The sequence below is a fragment of the Lolium rigidum genome, chromosome 3 (assembly GCF_022539505.1).
Source record: "Lolium rigidum isolate FL_2022 chromosome 3, APGP_CSIRO_Lrig_0.1, whole genome shotgun sequence".
NCBI classification, from domain to species: domain Eukaryota; kingdom Viridiplantae; phylum Streptophyta; class Magnoliopsida; order Poales; family Poaceae; genus Lolium; species Lolium rigidum.
Genome location: NC_061510.1, coordinates 370,678,364 through 370,695,392, shown reverse-complemented (window position 1 = coordinate 370,695,392; position 17,029 = coordinate 370,678,364). Strand labels below are relative to the sequence as shown.

General features: G+C 40.8%; 1 protein-coding gene across 1 annotated transcript; it reads right to left on the bottom strand.

Moving 5' to 3' along the window:
* Positions 1 to 701: 701 nt before the first annotated feature.
* Positions 702 to 12,550, bottom strand: LOC124704270 (vacuolar protein sorting-associated protein 51 homolog). The gene is made up of 20 exons (XM_047236515.1): positions 12,304 to 12,550; positions 11,289 to 11,428; positions 11,111 to 11,165; positions 10,932 to 11,039; positions 10,054 to 10,152; positions 9,899 to 9,976; positions 9,619 to 9,696; positions 8,510 to 8,584; positions 8,170 to 8,270; positions 6,888 to 6,955; positions 6,210 to 6,283; positions 5,296 to 5,362; positions 4,988 to 5,103; positions 4,562 to 4,828; positions 4,344 to 4,460; positions 3,668 to 3,739; positions 3,511 to 3,561; positions 3,047 to 3,274; positions 1,191 to 1,367; positions 702 to 929 (listed from the first exon to the last, which is right to left on the bottom strand). The coding sequence occupies exons 1-20, from the start codon at positions 12,514 to 12,516 to the stop codon at positions 813 to 815; spliced, it is 2,301 nt and encodes a 766-aa protein (XP_047092471.1). The 5' UTR covers positions 12,517 to 12,550; the 3' UTR covers positions 702 to 812.
* Between the last annotated feature and the right edge of the window lie 4,479 nt (positions 12,551 to 17,029).

Below are 17,029 nucleotides of genomic sequence, written 5' to 3'. Positions count from 1 at the left end.
GGCCTGTAACTGAAAGTATTGCATCTTTCTGCATTCAGCAGCTTCAAAATGTATGCACAAGTGCACAACTGCCAGAACACGGTTCTACTTCTGGCCCTATACTAACAATTCACCTGAACTCCTAGAGTCAAGACTTTTTTCGTGAAAACACAAGACTTCTGCGTTTCATTTCGTTGAAAAGATAGTTTTACAATCCTCCTAGGAGGCATATTACAACAAAGTTACAGGTATTTAGTGGGCATCCCATGTTGATGGCAGAACTACTCGTAGACCTTTGGCTCCAGCCCTAGCCCAAAGGGCAGCCTCATCCTTGATTCTGGCAACCAGGTTTTGGACAGATGGATGTGCACCTTCAAAGATGCCCTCATTCCGTTGTTTCCAGATCAGCCATGGTGTGAGCAAGGCAGCAGATGCGAGTCCCTTGCGCAAGGGCTTGGGTGTGTCTAGCTTTGCCTGCTACCACCAGTCCATTAGCAATGCCTCCTTGTTTGGCGTTCTTGTCGCCTGAGCCAGGCTAGCACCTCATGCCAGGTTTGCCGAGAGAATGGCCAATTTAGAGTCAATACTCAAGACAGTAGAATGGCAGAATATGGCTTCAAAGATGAGTATAGGGGATGTGAGTTGCTGACAGCTCAAAAAAGTATACATTTCAGGCAGTGTCGATTCAATTCAAGTATTAGACCTCGGATTTACATATTACAAATGGTGGCATGCTACAAGAAGCCCACAACTATATGCACATAGCTCTGAACAGTGTGTATTAAATCAAGTGAAACTGAATGCTGCTGAGTGATACAATGTGTACATAGCTACTATACATTTGGGCCTTGCTCTTTAATTTTTGCTAGTTTTGCATTTATGAGCTTATCTAGTATTGGGGCCTCGAGAGGTATTGGGTCAAGACATCTTTCGTGTGCAGCATTGTTCACCTGCAAAAGAGGGGGAAATAATAAATGTTCAAACATCTTCCAGAGACAGATTCACAACAGCAAACTACATATGCAACAGTTTCTTTTCACCCTAAAGATCCTAACTCCTATTCACATGTGATGTGTGCAGATATGTATTATCCTTAGTGTCTACATAAAAACCAAGTTACAAGTAGGCGTAATATGCAAAAAGAGACATACTAAATTTTCTTGTATTGATTCCATACAGAAACCAGTGATCAATGTTAGGTGGTATCTAACCTCTTTAAGTAAGAAGCTTATAGCTGCTTCATCATCAATAAACTCCTTAAGGGAGCTCTTCAGAAATTCCATATCCAACTGAATCTGCTGAAATCCACTTCTGTTGAAAGTCTGAAGCCGGACAAATTCTTGCAAACTTTTCAGGCAAAGCTTCAGGACGGCAGAAATTACAGACTCCTGAAATTTATTCATCGCACAAGAAATTACTGTAAACTGCTGTACATGCAACTAAAAGAAAAAATTATACATGATCACCTAGCAAGTTAATCACAAATTTGATAAAGCATTTCTACTGGCAAGCATCAGCAAATTCAATCAGTGAGCGGATGTATGCCCTCATTCAGAAGATGCACTCTGTGACTTGTGCTGCATTTGGAGTGTTTTTTTTTTCGAGAAAATGCAAAAAGCCTTTGCGTTTCATTTCAATGAAAAGAAGGAGATGAACAAAGTCTTATCAGTTACAGCCCACCAAAGGGGGGGGGGCAGAACAGAAAAGGCAAAAGGCAAAAACTCGGACGAATTAGTGTACATCCCAACTGTTCGGCAAAATGACACGCAGGCCTCGCGCTCCAGCTCTCGCCCAGATGCTTGCCTCCTCACGGATCTTGGTCACCACGCCATTGAGGGAGGGTGTTGCGCCGTCGAAGACACAGCCATTGCGTTCCTTCTAGATCATCCACGGGATAAGCAGCGCCATCGAGGCAAGTCCATTGCGTAGGGTTGTAGGTGTCGCTTGCCTAGCTTGGAGCCACCAGGAGGTCAGCGTGTCGTCTTGGTCCGGTGGCCTGCAGGTGGCGCGCAGCCATGAGAGGATCTCGAACCACACCTGACAGGCAAAGCTACAGCCAGTGAAGAGGTGCTGTATCGTTTCCATCTCCTGGTCGCAGAGCAGGCACCTGGCGTGGTGCGGCAGTCCCCATCGCTGAAGGCGCTCGGCCGTCCAGCACCGGTCGAGGTGCGCCAACCAATGGAAGAATTTGACACTGTGAGGCGCCCGGGTCTTCCAGGTTAGTTGCCAGGCTTCGCAGAGCAGGGAACCATGGAACATGGCTTTGTAGCTGGAGCTAGCGGAGTAGGCGCCATTGTTGCTCCATCTCCAGATCATGGTGTCAGCCTGGTCTGAGAGCTGGATGTGCTCAAGCCGCCTCCAGTGCATTTGGACTGTGATGGCTTTCTAGAGAACAGTTCTTTGTATTCCTATGAATTTGTTTTATGTTTTTTAATTTAAAATGTGCATAAAAAGGGCGTACCAAATGCTGAAAGCTCCCACACAGTGTGGGGTCTGGGGAAGGGAATTTCTAGGCATCCTTTCCCTTGCTTTTTATGCAAAGAGGCTGATTTGAATCCAGGACCTCGAGGACAAAAGTGTAGATACTCTACCACTGCGACATACATGACCTTCTTTAGAATGTGAAAAGTTGTCGATTAATTTATGCGACGATGTACTTCGAAGAGTTTAACATTATGAAAAAAAAAATAGGATGATCCAGTAAGATGTACTCATCTTTTTCATGGGATCATTCCAGGCAATCGAAAAGATACAGTTGGTCTACGACTAAAAAACAAAAACTGACCATGCAATTGCCACTGTGACAAGTTCATGTGACTGGGAGTAGTAGTAACTAACTTCTGCCCTAACTCTGGTGGCAGTTGCATTGTAGAGCCCTAATTCAAATACTGAACATTGAATGATCAATGGGATCAACTTGATACGTTTATACTAGCAAGGAGAAAGATTTCTAATCAACAAGGGATCCAAACATCCTACCTCCTAAGGTATTACAAATTTCATAAAACAGAAAGGAAAATAGGCAATTTCATGAGTTATATAGCAGGAAAGTGAAGCAGATATCCACCTGTGTGTATTCAACTTTCGTGAATATTTCCATTTTCTGTTCGAATAATTTTGCTAGATGATTTTCTAGAAACTGACTTCTAGTACGTGTTGTGTTTGATCGGTTCAACATGTCCTCTCGCATTGGATTGCTTCTTGAGGAAGTGGTGCTGCCAGTGCTATCAGAATGCCGATGTCGTCGAATTAAACCAGGCAAGATCTGCTTGACTTCAGATACTACACCATTGAACTGCAGGGTTAAAAACAGATATTAGTACTATTAGAGACTACAACAAGAATTTCCAACATGAGCTCATGTTTTTGAAAAGCAGGTGCAATCATATGCAGTAGTGAGCATGGGACGTAAGCATCAGTTTTCAAGACTCCTCGAACAGAAGTACAAGATAATTCATGCTCAATTTTGGATTTATAAGTGCGTCAGCATCAGAAACAGAGCGATCCAATAGGATAAAGAACTGAACAAACCTCTAGGAGAAGTAGATCAACAAACATGTTAACTTCCCGTGGTTCCTTGTGCTGTTTTGGTCAAATATAAACAGAAGTAAATACAAACTTGAGCAAAAACCAGAATAGCTGAATGGTCAATGACTAAAAATGCTTCATGTTGAATATGATAACTAACCTTTATCCAGACCGGTGTTGAAAATCGCTTATTAAGAAGTTTGGAGATCTTCTGAGTCTTCATATTTATGTACTGATCCCAGAAAAAAAAATCAGCTATATATCCATATAAACAAAGACGTACTTCTAAAGAGAATAAAAGGCAGCCACTCTCAGACAACAAAAACTTGAATTACGTAAATGATTCCAACTATGCTCTATCGCAAAATGCAACATAGTTCCACCACATGTGAACTGTGTCATGGTTACTGAAAATTGTAAGTTCAACATTCTAGACCAAATAACAATATTACGGCTGACAGCTTATCATGACAGAAGGTTATTCTAAGTTCCTTCACATACTCAACATTCTGCATGCAGTTACATTACTTTCATCTTCCAGAGCTGAAAAAATGGGTAAACAATTCTCAGAAAATTCAGAACAGACCAAAACAGGGCAGATCCATCACACGATTCTCGATTATAATAGTGCATGTCACTTTGCTACGATAACAATCCAAAAATGTGAAAGCGCTAGTCCGCCAAGCCATATAAACCTTTTCCTTTTCAATATGAATAGTTTCACCATATGGCACATAGAGAGCATACCACCAGTCTATACAGAAAAAAGCACTATTGACTAAGAATTCAAATAACACTGTGTAAGGGAAAGGAAGGTATGGAAGATGTATGCCTACATGGTGCAAAAATTTCTCCCCAGATGAGCGATATAGCCGACATATCTCCCCGGGTACAAAAGGTGGTCCATATTCATAGCTGCGTGCCCCACCTCCAGAGAAAGAAGCAGCCAAATCCTAAAAACGATAACAAAGTTAAGAATCATTCAGTGCACATTCACTTGAGTCCAGTATGCAAAATGTAAGAAGCGAGGCTGTCAACAAGTGCAGAAATATACCTCCGTCACTTTAGGAATTGTTGTCTGTTCTATGAAAACACAAAGCTGTGCAAGCATAAGCACCAACACTGTTGGAATCTTGTCGATTTGCACAGAATCTACAGAATTTGACTCTTGAGAGAAACTCTTGCTTCTCCCAGAAAGCAGATGAAAATGTCCATCAAGTTTCTGAAAGAAATCTTGAAAACCTTCTTGTACCCAATCAATAATCAAATCTTTCAGCTTTACTATCAACTCTGTATCGCCATCTATAAGGTGATGGAATTCCTAAAGGAAACATAGGCAAACGAGAACAATGAAATAGAGTATAACTGTATAAGGATCCTCTAACAGAAGCATGTACTTGTGCAGAACTACGTTACATTTTATTCGACATAATATCGATGGAAATGAATGGTCACGCTTTTTAGGCTTCCAGATATATACCTGCAGGAGATCTATGCACCCTTGGGATACTTTAATTTTGCTTTTTTCCATGGCAGTTTGCAGCTGTGACTCTTCCAACTTCTCGTTTGATGTTGAGTGTGTTCTGACCAGTACATCTGCTCAGCCATGCCCAATAGATATAAGTTTTCAAGTACATACTTTCTTATTTCCAAATATATTTGTACTATTACAAACTAAATCAAAATGAGTTGCTGTCAAATGAAAGCTGAACTGTAATCAAAGGGTACATTTGGTTCTGCACGAAAATTGCAAATAATGAAAACAAACTGATGTGGGAGGTGAGCAACCTGATATTTCAGTTTGAAGATGAAGAAAGGCAGTTGCTATGTGTTGCTTAATAATGTCTCGAGTAGTCTACACAGAAAAGACACCGTTACATGTTAAATCAGCATCGAGAAATATACAAAGATTTATAGAAATGGATGCCTCATATAAGCAACTACAGAAGGGAACTGAACAAAATAAAGTGTATCCACTGAATAAGAACATGTGAGGGAGAAAAAGAAACTTAATATATCATACCAAAAAGATTTGCGAATCACATGAGTTGTTAAGATAAGATATCTCATATCTGATGCACCACTAGCAACCAGTGCTTGAATAGTCATGAACAAACGAACAATACTTAACAACAAAACACCTTAGAAGGCAAACTTCTGTCAATTAAGTAAACTGGACAAGCTTCTGTTTCCAGTCCATCATAAATGATCGTAGGTAACAGGACTATCAAATGCAGGGTGAATCCACAGCTAAACCTAACCGTGTCAATTTGTGGGTCTGTGCGCCGTGCCAATTGGTGGGTCTGTGCACTCCAATGCCGTCTTCAAGAACGGGACAGAATTAACAGTTAACATGTTTTGCCTCCACAAGCACTTTCCCTTGTTCCTCTATTCCCTTTAACTAAGTGGTAACAGCTAACAACAAACCAGCCAGGGAAAAAAAAAGCAATAAGGCTTCAACCAATATTCTGAAGTAAGACACAACCAGAAAGGATCAACATAACACTACAGAATGGAGAAAATTACATATATTTAGCCATGTAAGTGTACCTAATTTAAGGGAAAGCAAATTAACTAGCGACATAATATGAAATCAGATAGTATAGATTTTGGTAAGCACGTAACAGAACGGATAATTCGTCTCCTAAATGGTATATTATGATTGAAACATGAATGCAACTGTTACAGGGTGCAGAAAAAACCTCCAAGGAAAAAGCTGGCAGCGCTGCCTCTGGTATAACTTCGTCGATGGCAGTTGCGTCCTCCCATAAGCCTCCTATAACCATCAAGTTGTAGCAAGATTGAGTCAATAGAAATGCAATGATCTTTGAAAACCCACAGTAGTATCCTCTTAATGTGCATGGTCACTCAAGGTAAAAAACTTAATATGCATAGGAACTAAAGGTAAAAGCACCACCAATACATTCAATTATAGCAACATTACTAACACTAAATCTCTGACAAGAAACATACGGATTTTGTCAAGTTAAGAGTTAAATATCAACAACAATTTAAATTTAAATAGTTAGTAATTTTCTTTAAAACTTAACCAAAGTTCCATGAATTTTAAGACCACTGCTTTGCAATCACCCTCCCATTACACAGTACAATATAACTGGAAATAAAGTAAATCGTTATAAAATGCTTGGGTGCCATATTGAAACTTACTTAGCATCATAACCTATGTAGCAAATCAGTATGGTATTTCGTGCACAATGCCCTTTGTAAGCTTCGCATAATGACAAATGACTAAGAGATCTAAAAGGAACAAAATTATTTGTCTTTACAAGAAAAATAGAGGAGCCCATAGAGGTAACAATATTATTATTTATCTACTATAAAAAATATTATGATGGTACTATAACACATAAAGCTCTTACGTAGAATTGCCAACAGATCTGTTGATGGAATTCTTTCCTTCAGAGTCTCTCTGACTGTTTCATAGCGGCTTCATGAAAAGAAGAAAAAATAAGACAAATGTATATGGATTGAATTTCCAATAGTATAGATGTAAGAAAAACAAAAAGCAAAAGCCAAAAGGGAGCCTCGTTGAAAGACAAGTTTCAGTTGATCTAACACAATGTCATACTGTAGTGATTTTTGCATCCCCATTCTGCAGCACGGAATATGTATCAGCTCACTAAAAATCAAAGGTATATGTATGTGCAGGCAACTATTGCCCAAGAGATAAGAAAATATTTAACTTCACATAGATTAATTCGGTCCCCCACTCCTGTGTTGAACTTGGACTCCCTCCATCCCTATTTTAGGTGGTGCACAGGCTTTTCGAGGTCTAAGTTTGACCATCAATTTGGCCAAAGAAACATGGATTATGTTTCACGAAACTTATATCACTGAATTTGTACTTGAATAAAGTTCCTAATGATATAATTTTTAGAACAGGTGAGACATGTATTATTGGTCAAATTAGTGGTAAGGTTAAGACACAAAATTGAGGGCACAACATGCATTGGGACCGAGGTAGTAGTACAAAACATGCATCAGGTTGTCCATGAATTACACTAGAGCGCCAGATATGGTTCATTCGTCATTCTGGCACCTCAGACCACAATATTATGACAGCAGATGAAGGCAGCCTAGAACACGAATTTGGGTTGCTATATACTATTGGGACATCCCTTAAAAAGTTTCCTCGGAAAAAAAAAATGCGAGCAGTCAAACCAAACCAATAACATACCTTGTCCAAATACATGAGCTTAGATTGTAAAATGACTTTCTATGCAAAAACAATACGAACCGTGCAATTTTCAGAACACTTGAGCCAAAAATAAAGTGAGATAGCTCAGGTAGGATGTTTAAGCCAATTGTTGGATTTGGTGACAAAGAAATGCATCTTCTGAAAAAAGACTCTGACCCACTAAAATGTTCGCAGAGAAAAAGAGGCTTTGCAAATCAAGCAATAAACACAATAAGCACGCTAAAGGTGCATTGAGAACTGGAGATGCAATGTGCTATGATGCACTACTTCAGTCTCAACTATTCAAAATTAAATTACTTCCTGTTTAGTGTACTGCTTAGTAATCACTTCAGCTATTATTCTCGGTTCTATAATGGCAGGTACCATGAACAGGAAGTAGTCATCTATGATCTAAAAATAGCAAATGGTCCAATAATACAATTTATAAAATATATAAGGCTTACTTTGTGAACAAAGCATGAGCAAGTTCAATGAGACGTCTTTCTGAATCAGGAAATATTATGAGATAAGCACGGAATGTCTTGGAAATATCACCAATTGAAGCCTAAGATAAATATAGAAGAGAGTATTAGATGATTTAATGATATAGAAGTTGGCAAAAATGATTGTAACCTGAGTGCTACAAATAGACAAGATTTTTATGTTTGAACAATATTAGATGATTTACTTGCACCACCAAAGTCATAACTTAGGCAACGGAAGCTGAATTGGTGCCACATTACAGAATTTCCACCCAAAATAAAATGTAAGTTGTTTATTCGATCTCATATTTAGCATACATACATTTGTGGGCTTGTTCTGGAAATTTAGAAGGCAATCTTCGAGTTTCTCAAGTAGGCTTGATTTTAGGTTGTCCACCTGTCCAAAGATAGAACATAAATTAGTAAGATGAGATTCAAAGAACAAATGGCAACATATGCAAACAGAGTTGCATTTCTATCAGCCTAACATGAGCACAAGCTCTGAGTTCCATATGCACATAATAATTATGTAACGTGCCGCAGTTATTATTTGAATACTTTGTGAACAGATAAAAAAAGGTCATGTGGTTGTTATTTTCAGTCATTCACTGTCAAGCCATAACATACACGTAGTTCCTAGCACGTTCTACAAACAATGATTCAATGTAGTTACACAACCTTGTTTGAGTAATTGAAAGTGCCCCCTTGGAAGAGTGATGAATAGAGATGGTAGTTGTTAAAATGCCCAACAATATTTGCATCAGGGGAAATGTTTTTTTGGAATGGCATGGCCATTTACTAAACTGATCTCTGACTAACAGGCCACACTTACCTGTGCTACAAATAAATCACATCATCTGCCTAGATGCAAGGGAAGGTTCATAACAAACAATTGTAAAGTTTGGAAATTTCACAAGGCTATCTGGCAGGGTTATTACATGTATAAATTGTATAAGCACAAGACATTATGAGCACAAACCAGTTATCATTCTATCATCCCACATTTTTAGATATCTTGCATATGTTCAAGGATTTTGCTTGTTTTGCGGCTTTATTGCATATATCAGAGAAGTTCATGCTTGAGGGTCACATAGTGATTATTAAGACACCATACTAGTAGGAAAAAATTGTGTGTCTAAGTGTGAACAAAGTAGTGACCACTGTTAACGGTACACATTTTGTATTCAATGCAATCTACATACGCTTCTCTGACAAGCCACTGCCCATCCTACCAATCAGTAGTGTAGACAAGTGAGGATAGGTGGTCTCTGACAAGCCAGTGCTCATCCTACCAATCGGTAGTGTAGACAAGTGAGGATAGGTGGAAGGAGGAGCAAAATTATGAAGTTTTGTGTGTAAGAAGGGCAAAGTGAGAGCTACACGGAACCAAAACTGGCATGCAAATAATAAAAAGATAGACAAAATACATACAGGAAAATTAAGTTGTTTAAGAAGCACCACAGCTTCTGCTCTTGCTTCAATAGGTTCAGAATCTGAGTACAACTTTGCCTGCAAATTTACTCAAGATAATTAAAGATAAACACCAGAAACATCATGACACAATTAGGATAACACAATTATTTAACATGTAAAAAGTACGAGTAGGAATTAGCCTATATGTGCTGTGGCAAGGGGAAAAGACTGGAATTATAGTTGTAAAAATTAATATTAGCCCTTCCATACAAATCTGAGACAGAATATAGACAATTACCTGAAGGTGTTGTATAACTATATCCATAGCCTCCTCGGATGCCTTTTTACAATCTTGAAAGGATGAATCACCGTAGGCCTACCAGAAAGAAGAAAATGAAGATAGTGCTCAAAGGGCATCAAGGAAGTTTATAAGATGAAATAGCTCAAACTAACCTCAAAAATAGGTTTTGCTCCAGTAAAAAATTTGACAGCATCCGCATATGCTTCTGCCTTGATACATTTGTTCAGCCGAGTTGGCAAATCATATATGAACTGCAAGAAAAATAATGAAAATTAACATTACCAAAAGTTTGTTGATCTCTACATATCTTCTGCAAATATAAAAGAGCTCAGGTAACAAAAATGTCAAAGAGCAGTCCAGAACAAAAATATCTTCAACTAAAACAAAAACTCATGATGGTTTTTATGACAAGGTAACATGATTCCAGGGATCATGTAAAAGGTCTTTGGGATGAAATGATGGATGAGAGGCAACCACACAAACAAACGAGTAATGTAAAGATGTTAAGATTAATGGTCCAGCTACCCTAAGGCCAACTCCAAATGAAATAAACTACAACATGCACAACAGCACAGCTAATGTGCTGCACTTGCTTCAAACAGAAGACGACTCAAAGTAGCTAAACAGTTTACCTTGAAATTTTATGCCAAGTGTAACATCTAATTATGAACATATGATGACAAAATTCACAGCATAGGTAGGTTAACTGAACCACCATAACATGGGCAGGGTTATGGTATCTATGGAAAGCAATAGAATACAACTTTAGCTTTAACTAACTTGCAATTGCTGGCTGCATAGTTTAACTTGTCTGTATAAATCATTGTTGAGAATAAACATAATACTCCCCCCGTCCATGAAACTTGTCATAGATTTGTCAAAATATGGATGTATCTACATACTAGATAGCGTCTAGATACATCCAAATTTTTATAAACTTAAGACAACTTTCGTGGGACGGAGGGAGTAAATGATTAGGCATATACCATTAATCTTTGAGAAGAATAGCACAAATAGAACAGGATTTTACTTGAACTTTCCGGAGAAGATTGCGTGTACGGTGTAATTTCTCTATGTTTTCCCTTTTGTTGAAAAGAGATGTGTTCACTGTATCACTTCTTGATTGCACTGATGTTATCTGGCAAAAAAAGAAGGCGGATTGGTTCAACTATGTCACAAAGAATACATCAGTAACATCACAATGCAAACCTTTCCAAGTAGTTGTTCCATGTTTGTCTCCATACCAACAATGTTAGTCTTCATCCTGCAGAACAACATTGGTATATAAAGAATATTACAACTATAGCAGGTAATTGCACTACAACCTCAAACTCACTAAAAGAAGGAAGGGGAATAGTGAGCCATCACTACAAAGAAATCCCATCACCTTTTTATAGTGTCAGTTGCACTTATAAACTTGTTATAGTTCTCGTATACTAGCATCTGTAAGTCTGTGTCCAGGTTCTTGATCTCGGCAGCCATTTTCACATGCCCCTGCAGAAGGCCTTCCAAGTTTGATTGTTGCACCTAACGAACACAAAAGGTCAGATTTGTCCTCTTAAATTCCTGAACTACCAAGCAAAACTCTGGTTTCATGTGTCCTACTACCCTGTTTTAATAATCAACAAGAACTAGCAGACAAAGTTCATCTGAAAAAAAAAAAACTCAAAACCATTTCAGGTTTCACATAAAACCATTCACGGTAAGCCAACACTGCAAGGAACAGTGCGGATAACTAAGCAATTCAACATGGGTAGCTCGTACAGGAACTTATCAATGATCAGAATGTGATCAATCTAAAGTACAGAACATAAATGCATAAGTACAATGGCAGACAAATTGACATTTGAGTTGAACACCGTCCCGTGACCTAGATACCACACTCCTTTCTAAATAAATTCAGTTGGGGTTAAGGGAGACCCATTCTATATCGATATGCATCATTCGACAAAATAATTATGAAAACAGCACTCTTTAGGACTACATACTGTTGAAATAAATCTAATTTGACATTCTGGTTTCAATTTTCAAATGAACAGGCATAGTTACCATGTCCTCGACATCTACGTGGCTGGTCTCAGATTACATATCTCCAGAGCCCATCTCCCAAGAAAGCTCTAAGAACGAACTGCATTCAATTTTTCAGCATCTTAACTACTCGACTTACACATCACGTAAATAGATTACAAGTATACTGGATTTCGAGCAGACAATATGCATTTGTGCGATGTGCATCAATTAGGCAAATTATAACCAGAGTCTAGCAATTAGCAGGCATTGCAAGCTTATCATACTCGTTAGCAGTCAATCCAAAGCATGCCCATTGATAAGATCCGCCCGAGACAGGGAGAGCTGGATCTGACAGACCACGTAAGGTGGAAGCAGAGAACAGGTGGACGAACCAGGACGTCCATGTAGACATCGGGGTTGAAGGAGGCAGAGTTGATGGATTCGAGCGGCGAGACGGAGGAGGCGGCCGGGGAGGGCCGCGCCGGGGAAGCGGGAACAGCGCCGGCGGCCGCGGGGTCGGTGTTGTAAAAACTGGCCAGGAGATCGCGCGTGCGCCGAGCCTTCTCGTCCATTGCCGTCGGCGGCGCGCCGGCGGTGGTCGCCATTTCGAGCCGAGGTTTGGGAGGAGCTCGGACGCCGGAGAGATCGGAGGTTGTAGGGAGTGGATCGGAGTGGGGAAAGACGAGGGGGTCTTTTGGGAAGTTTTCTCGAGTAGAATTTTACGTCCCGAGCCCCGTAGTACTCAAAATTCGAGGAACAGCCCGGAGGAGTATTTTAGAGCATCACCAAAATTATTTATTTTTTGCACGGGAGGTGGAAATTGGCGCTCCAGTAGACGCTATAAACTTAGGGTGTGGTAAAAAGATTTCAGCGTGCGAGATAACTTGCTATCGAGTCTGGCATATTTAGCTCGGCGACCGAGACGATGAGTGCGAAAACCAATCGCTGAGCTGAATCATCTCCAGTGCGCACGGTTTCGACCTTCCTCGCGCAAGTGGAGGCGATCTACCGGCGATGAAAGGCCACTCCGCCCCTTCCCCACCCAATTCCAACAATACCGCCTCTCCCGCCGACACCAATGAACTTCTCCCGCACCCTCTCCAGCGGGCATGGGAGCTCCTCCTGGAGGATTCGCGGCTTACATGGTGATACGCGTACAGCACGCGTCCGTTGGGAACCCCAAAAGGAAGGTGTGATGCGTACAGCGGCAAGTTTTCCCTCAGTAAGAAACCAAGGTTTATCGAACCAGTAGGAGCCAAGAAGCACGTTGAAGGTTGATGGCGGCGAGATGTAGTGCGGCGCAACACCAGGGATTCCGACGCCAACGTGGAACCTGCACAACACAACCAAAGTACTTTACCCCAACGAAACAGTGAGGTTGTCAATCTCACCGGCTTGCTGTAACAAAGGATTAGATGTATAGTGTGGATGATGATTGTTTGCAGAAAATATTAGAACAAGTATTGCAGCAGATTTGTATTCGATGTAAAAGAATGGACCGGGATCCACAGTTCACTAGAGGTGTCTCTCCCAGATAAATAGCATGTTGGGTGAACAAATTACAGTTGGGCAATTGACAAATAGAGAGGACATGACAATGCACATACATGATATGATGAGTATTGTGAGATTTAATTGGGCATTATGACAAAGTACATAGACCGCTATCCAGCATGCATCTATGCCTAAAAAGTCCACCTTCGAAGTTATCATCCGAACCCCTTCCAGTATTAAGTTGCAAACAACAGACAATTGCATTAAGTATGGTGCGTAATGTAATCAATAACTACATCCTCGGATATAGCATCAATGTTTTATCCCTAGTGGCAACAGCACATCCACAACCTTAGAACTTTATGTCACTGTCCCAGATTTAATGGAGGCATGAACCCACTATCGAGCATCAATACTCCCTCTTGGAGTTAAGAGTAAAAACTTGGCCAGAGCCTCTACTAATAACGGAGAGCATGCAAGATCATAAACAACACATAGATAGATTGATAATCAACATAACATAGTATTCTCTATCCATCGGATCCCAACAAACACAACATATAGCATTACAGATAGATGATATTGATCATGTTAGGCAGCTCACAAGATCCGACAATGAAGCATAATGAGGAGAAGACAACCATCTAGCTACTGTTATGGACCCATAGTCCAGGTGTGAACTACTCACTCATCACTCCGGAGGCGACCATGGCGGTGAAGAGTCCTCCGGGAGATGATTCCCCTCTCCGGCAGGGTGCCGGAGGCGATCTCCTGAATCCCCCGAGATGGGATTGGCGGCGGCGGCGTCTGCGGAAGGTTTTCCGTATCGTGGCTCTCGGATGCGGGGTTTCGCGACGAAGACTATATGTAGGCGGAAGGGCAGGTCGGGGGGCCACACGGGGCCCACACGCTAGGCCGGCGCGGGCCCGCTTGGGCCGCGCCGCCCTAGTGTGGCGGCGCCCGTGGCCCCACTTCGTCTTCCCTTCGGTCTTCCGGAAGCTTCGTGTGAAAATAGGCCCTCGGGCGTTGATTTCGTCCAATTCCGAGAATATTTCCTTACTAGGATTTCTGAAACCAAAAACAGCAGAACAGACAATCGGCTCTTCGGCATCTCGTTAATAGGTTAGTGCCGGAAAATGCATAAATATGACATAAAGTATGCATAAAACATGTAGATATCATCAATAATGTGGCATGGAACATAAGAAATTATCGATACGTCGGAGACGTATCGGCATCCCCAAGCTTAGTTTCTGCTCATCCCGAGCGAGTAAACGATAACAAAGATAATTTCTGGAGTGACATGCCATCATAACCTTGATCATACTATTGTAAGCATATGTAATGAATGCAGCGATCAAAACAATGTATATGACATGAGTAAACAAATGAATCATAAAGCAAAGACTTTTCATGAATAGTACTTCAAGACAAGCATCAATAAGTCTTGCATAAGAGTTAACTCATAAAGTAATAATTCAAAGTAAAGGTATTGAAGCAACATAAAGGAAGATTAAGTTTCAGCGGTTGATTTCAACTTGTAACATGTATATCTCATGGATAGTTGTCAATGTAAAGTAATATAACAAGTGCAATATGCAAGTATGTAGGAATCAATGCACAGTTCACACAAGTGTTTGCTTCTTGAGGTGAAGAGAAATAGGTGAACTGACTCAACATAAAAGTAAAAGAATGGCCCTTCGCAGAGGGAAGCATTGATTGCTATATTTGTGCTAGAGCTTTGATTTTGAAAACAAGAAACAATTTTGTCAACGGTAGTAATAAAGCATATGTGTTATGTAAATTATATCCTACAAGTTGCAAGCCTCATGCATAGTATACCAATAGTGCCCGCACCTTGTCCTAATTAGCTCGGATTACCTGGATTATCATCGCAATGCACATGTTTTAACCAAGTGTCGCAAAGGGGTACCTCTATGCCGCCTGTACAAAGGTCTAAGGAGAAAGCTCGCATCGGATTTCTCGCTATTGATTATTATTCTCAACTTAGACATCCATACCGGGACAACATAGACAACAGATAATGGACTCCTCTTTTATGCATAAGCATGTAGCAACAATTAATTTTCTCATATGAGATTGAGGATATTTGTCCAAAATCGAAACTTCCACCATGGATCATGGCTTTAGTTAGCGGCCCAATGTTCTTCTCTAACATTATGCATGCTCTAACCATTTTAGTGGTAAATCTCCCTTACTTCAGACAAGACGGACATGCATAGCAACTCACATGATATTCAACAAAGAGTAGTTGATGGCGTCCCCAGGAACATGGTTATCGCACAATGATACGTCTCCGACGTATCGATAATTTCTTATGTTCCATGCCACATTATTGATGATATCTACATGTTTTATGCACACTTTATGTCATATTCGTGCATTTTCTGGAACTAACCTATTAACAAGATGCCGAAGTGCCGATTCTTGTTTTCTACTGTTTTTGGTTTCGAGAAATCCTAGTAAGGAAATATTCTCGGAATTGGACGAAATCAACGCCCAGGGTCCTATTTTGCCACGAAGCTTCCAGAAGACCGAAGAGGAGACGAAGTGGGGCCACGAGGTGGCCAAACCACAGGGCGGCGCGGCCCAAGCCCTGGCCGCGCCGACCTGTAGTGTGGGCCCCTCGTGACGCCCCTTGACCTGCCCTTCCGCCTACAAATAGCCTCCATCGCGAAACCCCCAGTACCGAGAGCCACGATACGGAAAACCTTCCAGAGACGCCGCCGCCGCCAATCCCATCTCGGGGGATTCAGGAGATCGCCTCCGGCACCTGCCGGGAGAGGGGAATCATCTCCCGGAGGACTCTACGCCGCCATGGTCGCCTCCGGAGTGATGTGTGAGTAGTCTACCCCTGGACTATGGGTCCATAGCAGTAGCTAGATGGTTGTCTTCTCCCCATTGTGCTTAATTGTTGGGTCTTGTGAGCTGCCGAACATGATCAAGATCATCTATTTGTAATTCTATATGTTGTGTTTGTTGGGATCCGATGAATAGAGAATACTTGTTATGTTGATTATCAAAGTTATGTCTATGTGTTGTTTATGATCTTGCATGCTCTCCGTTACTAGTAGATGCTCTGGCCAAGTAGATGCTTGTAACTCCAAGAGGGAGTATTTATGCTCGATAGTGGGTTCATGTCTCCGTGAATGCTGGGGAGTGACAGAAACCTCTAAGATTATGGATGTGCTTGTTGCTACTAGGGATAAAACATTGGTGCTATGTTCGAGGATGTAGTTACTGATTACATTACGCGCAATACTTAATGCAATTGTCTCGTTGTTAGCAACTTAATACCGGAGGGGTTCGGATGATAACCTGAAGGTGGACTTTTTAGGCATAGATGCATGCCTGGATAGCGGTCTATGTACTTTGTCGTAATGCCCAATTAAATCTCACTATACTCATCATAATATGTATGTGCATGGTCATGCCCTATTTATTTGTCAATTGCCCAACCGTAATTTGTTCACCCAACATGCTCGTTTATCTTATGGGAGAGACACCTCTAGTGAACTGTGGACCCCGGTCCAATTCTCTATACTCGAAATACAATCTACTGCAATCTGTTCTACTCGTTTTTCGCAAACAATCATCATCCAC

Excerpts from the sequence above, each read along its gene's own strand:
- LOC124704270 (XM_047236515.1), bottom strand. The coding sequence starts at position 12,516 with ATGGCGACCACCGCCGGCGCGCCGCCGACGGCAATGGACGAGAAGGCT. Across the intron at positions 9,697-9,898 it reads TAGTTATACAACACCTTCAG|GCAAAGTTGTACTCAGATTC; the intron begins GTAATTGTCTAT and ends GTAAATTTGCAG. Across the intron at positions 8,271-8,509 it reads TCCAGAACAAGCCCACAAAT|GCTTCAATTGGTGATATTTC; the intron begins GTATGTATGCTA and ends TATTTATCTTAG.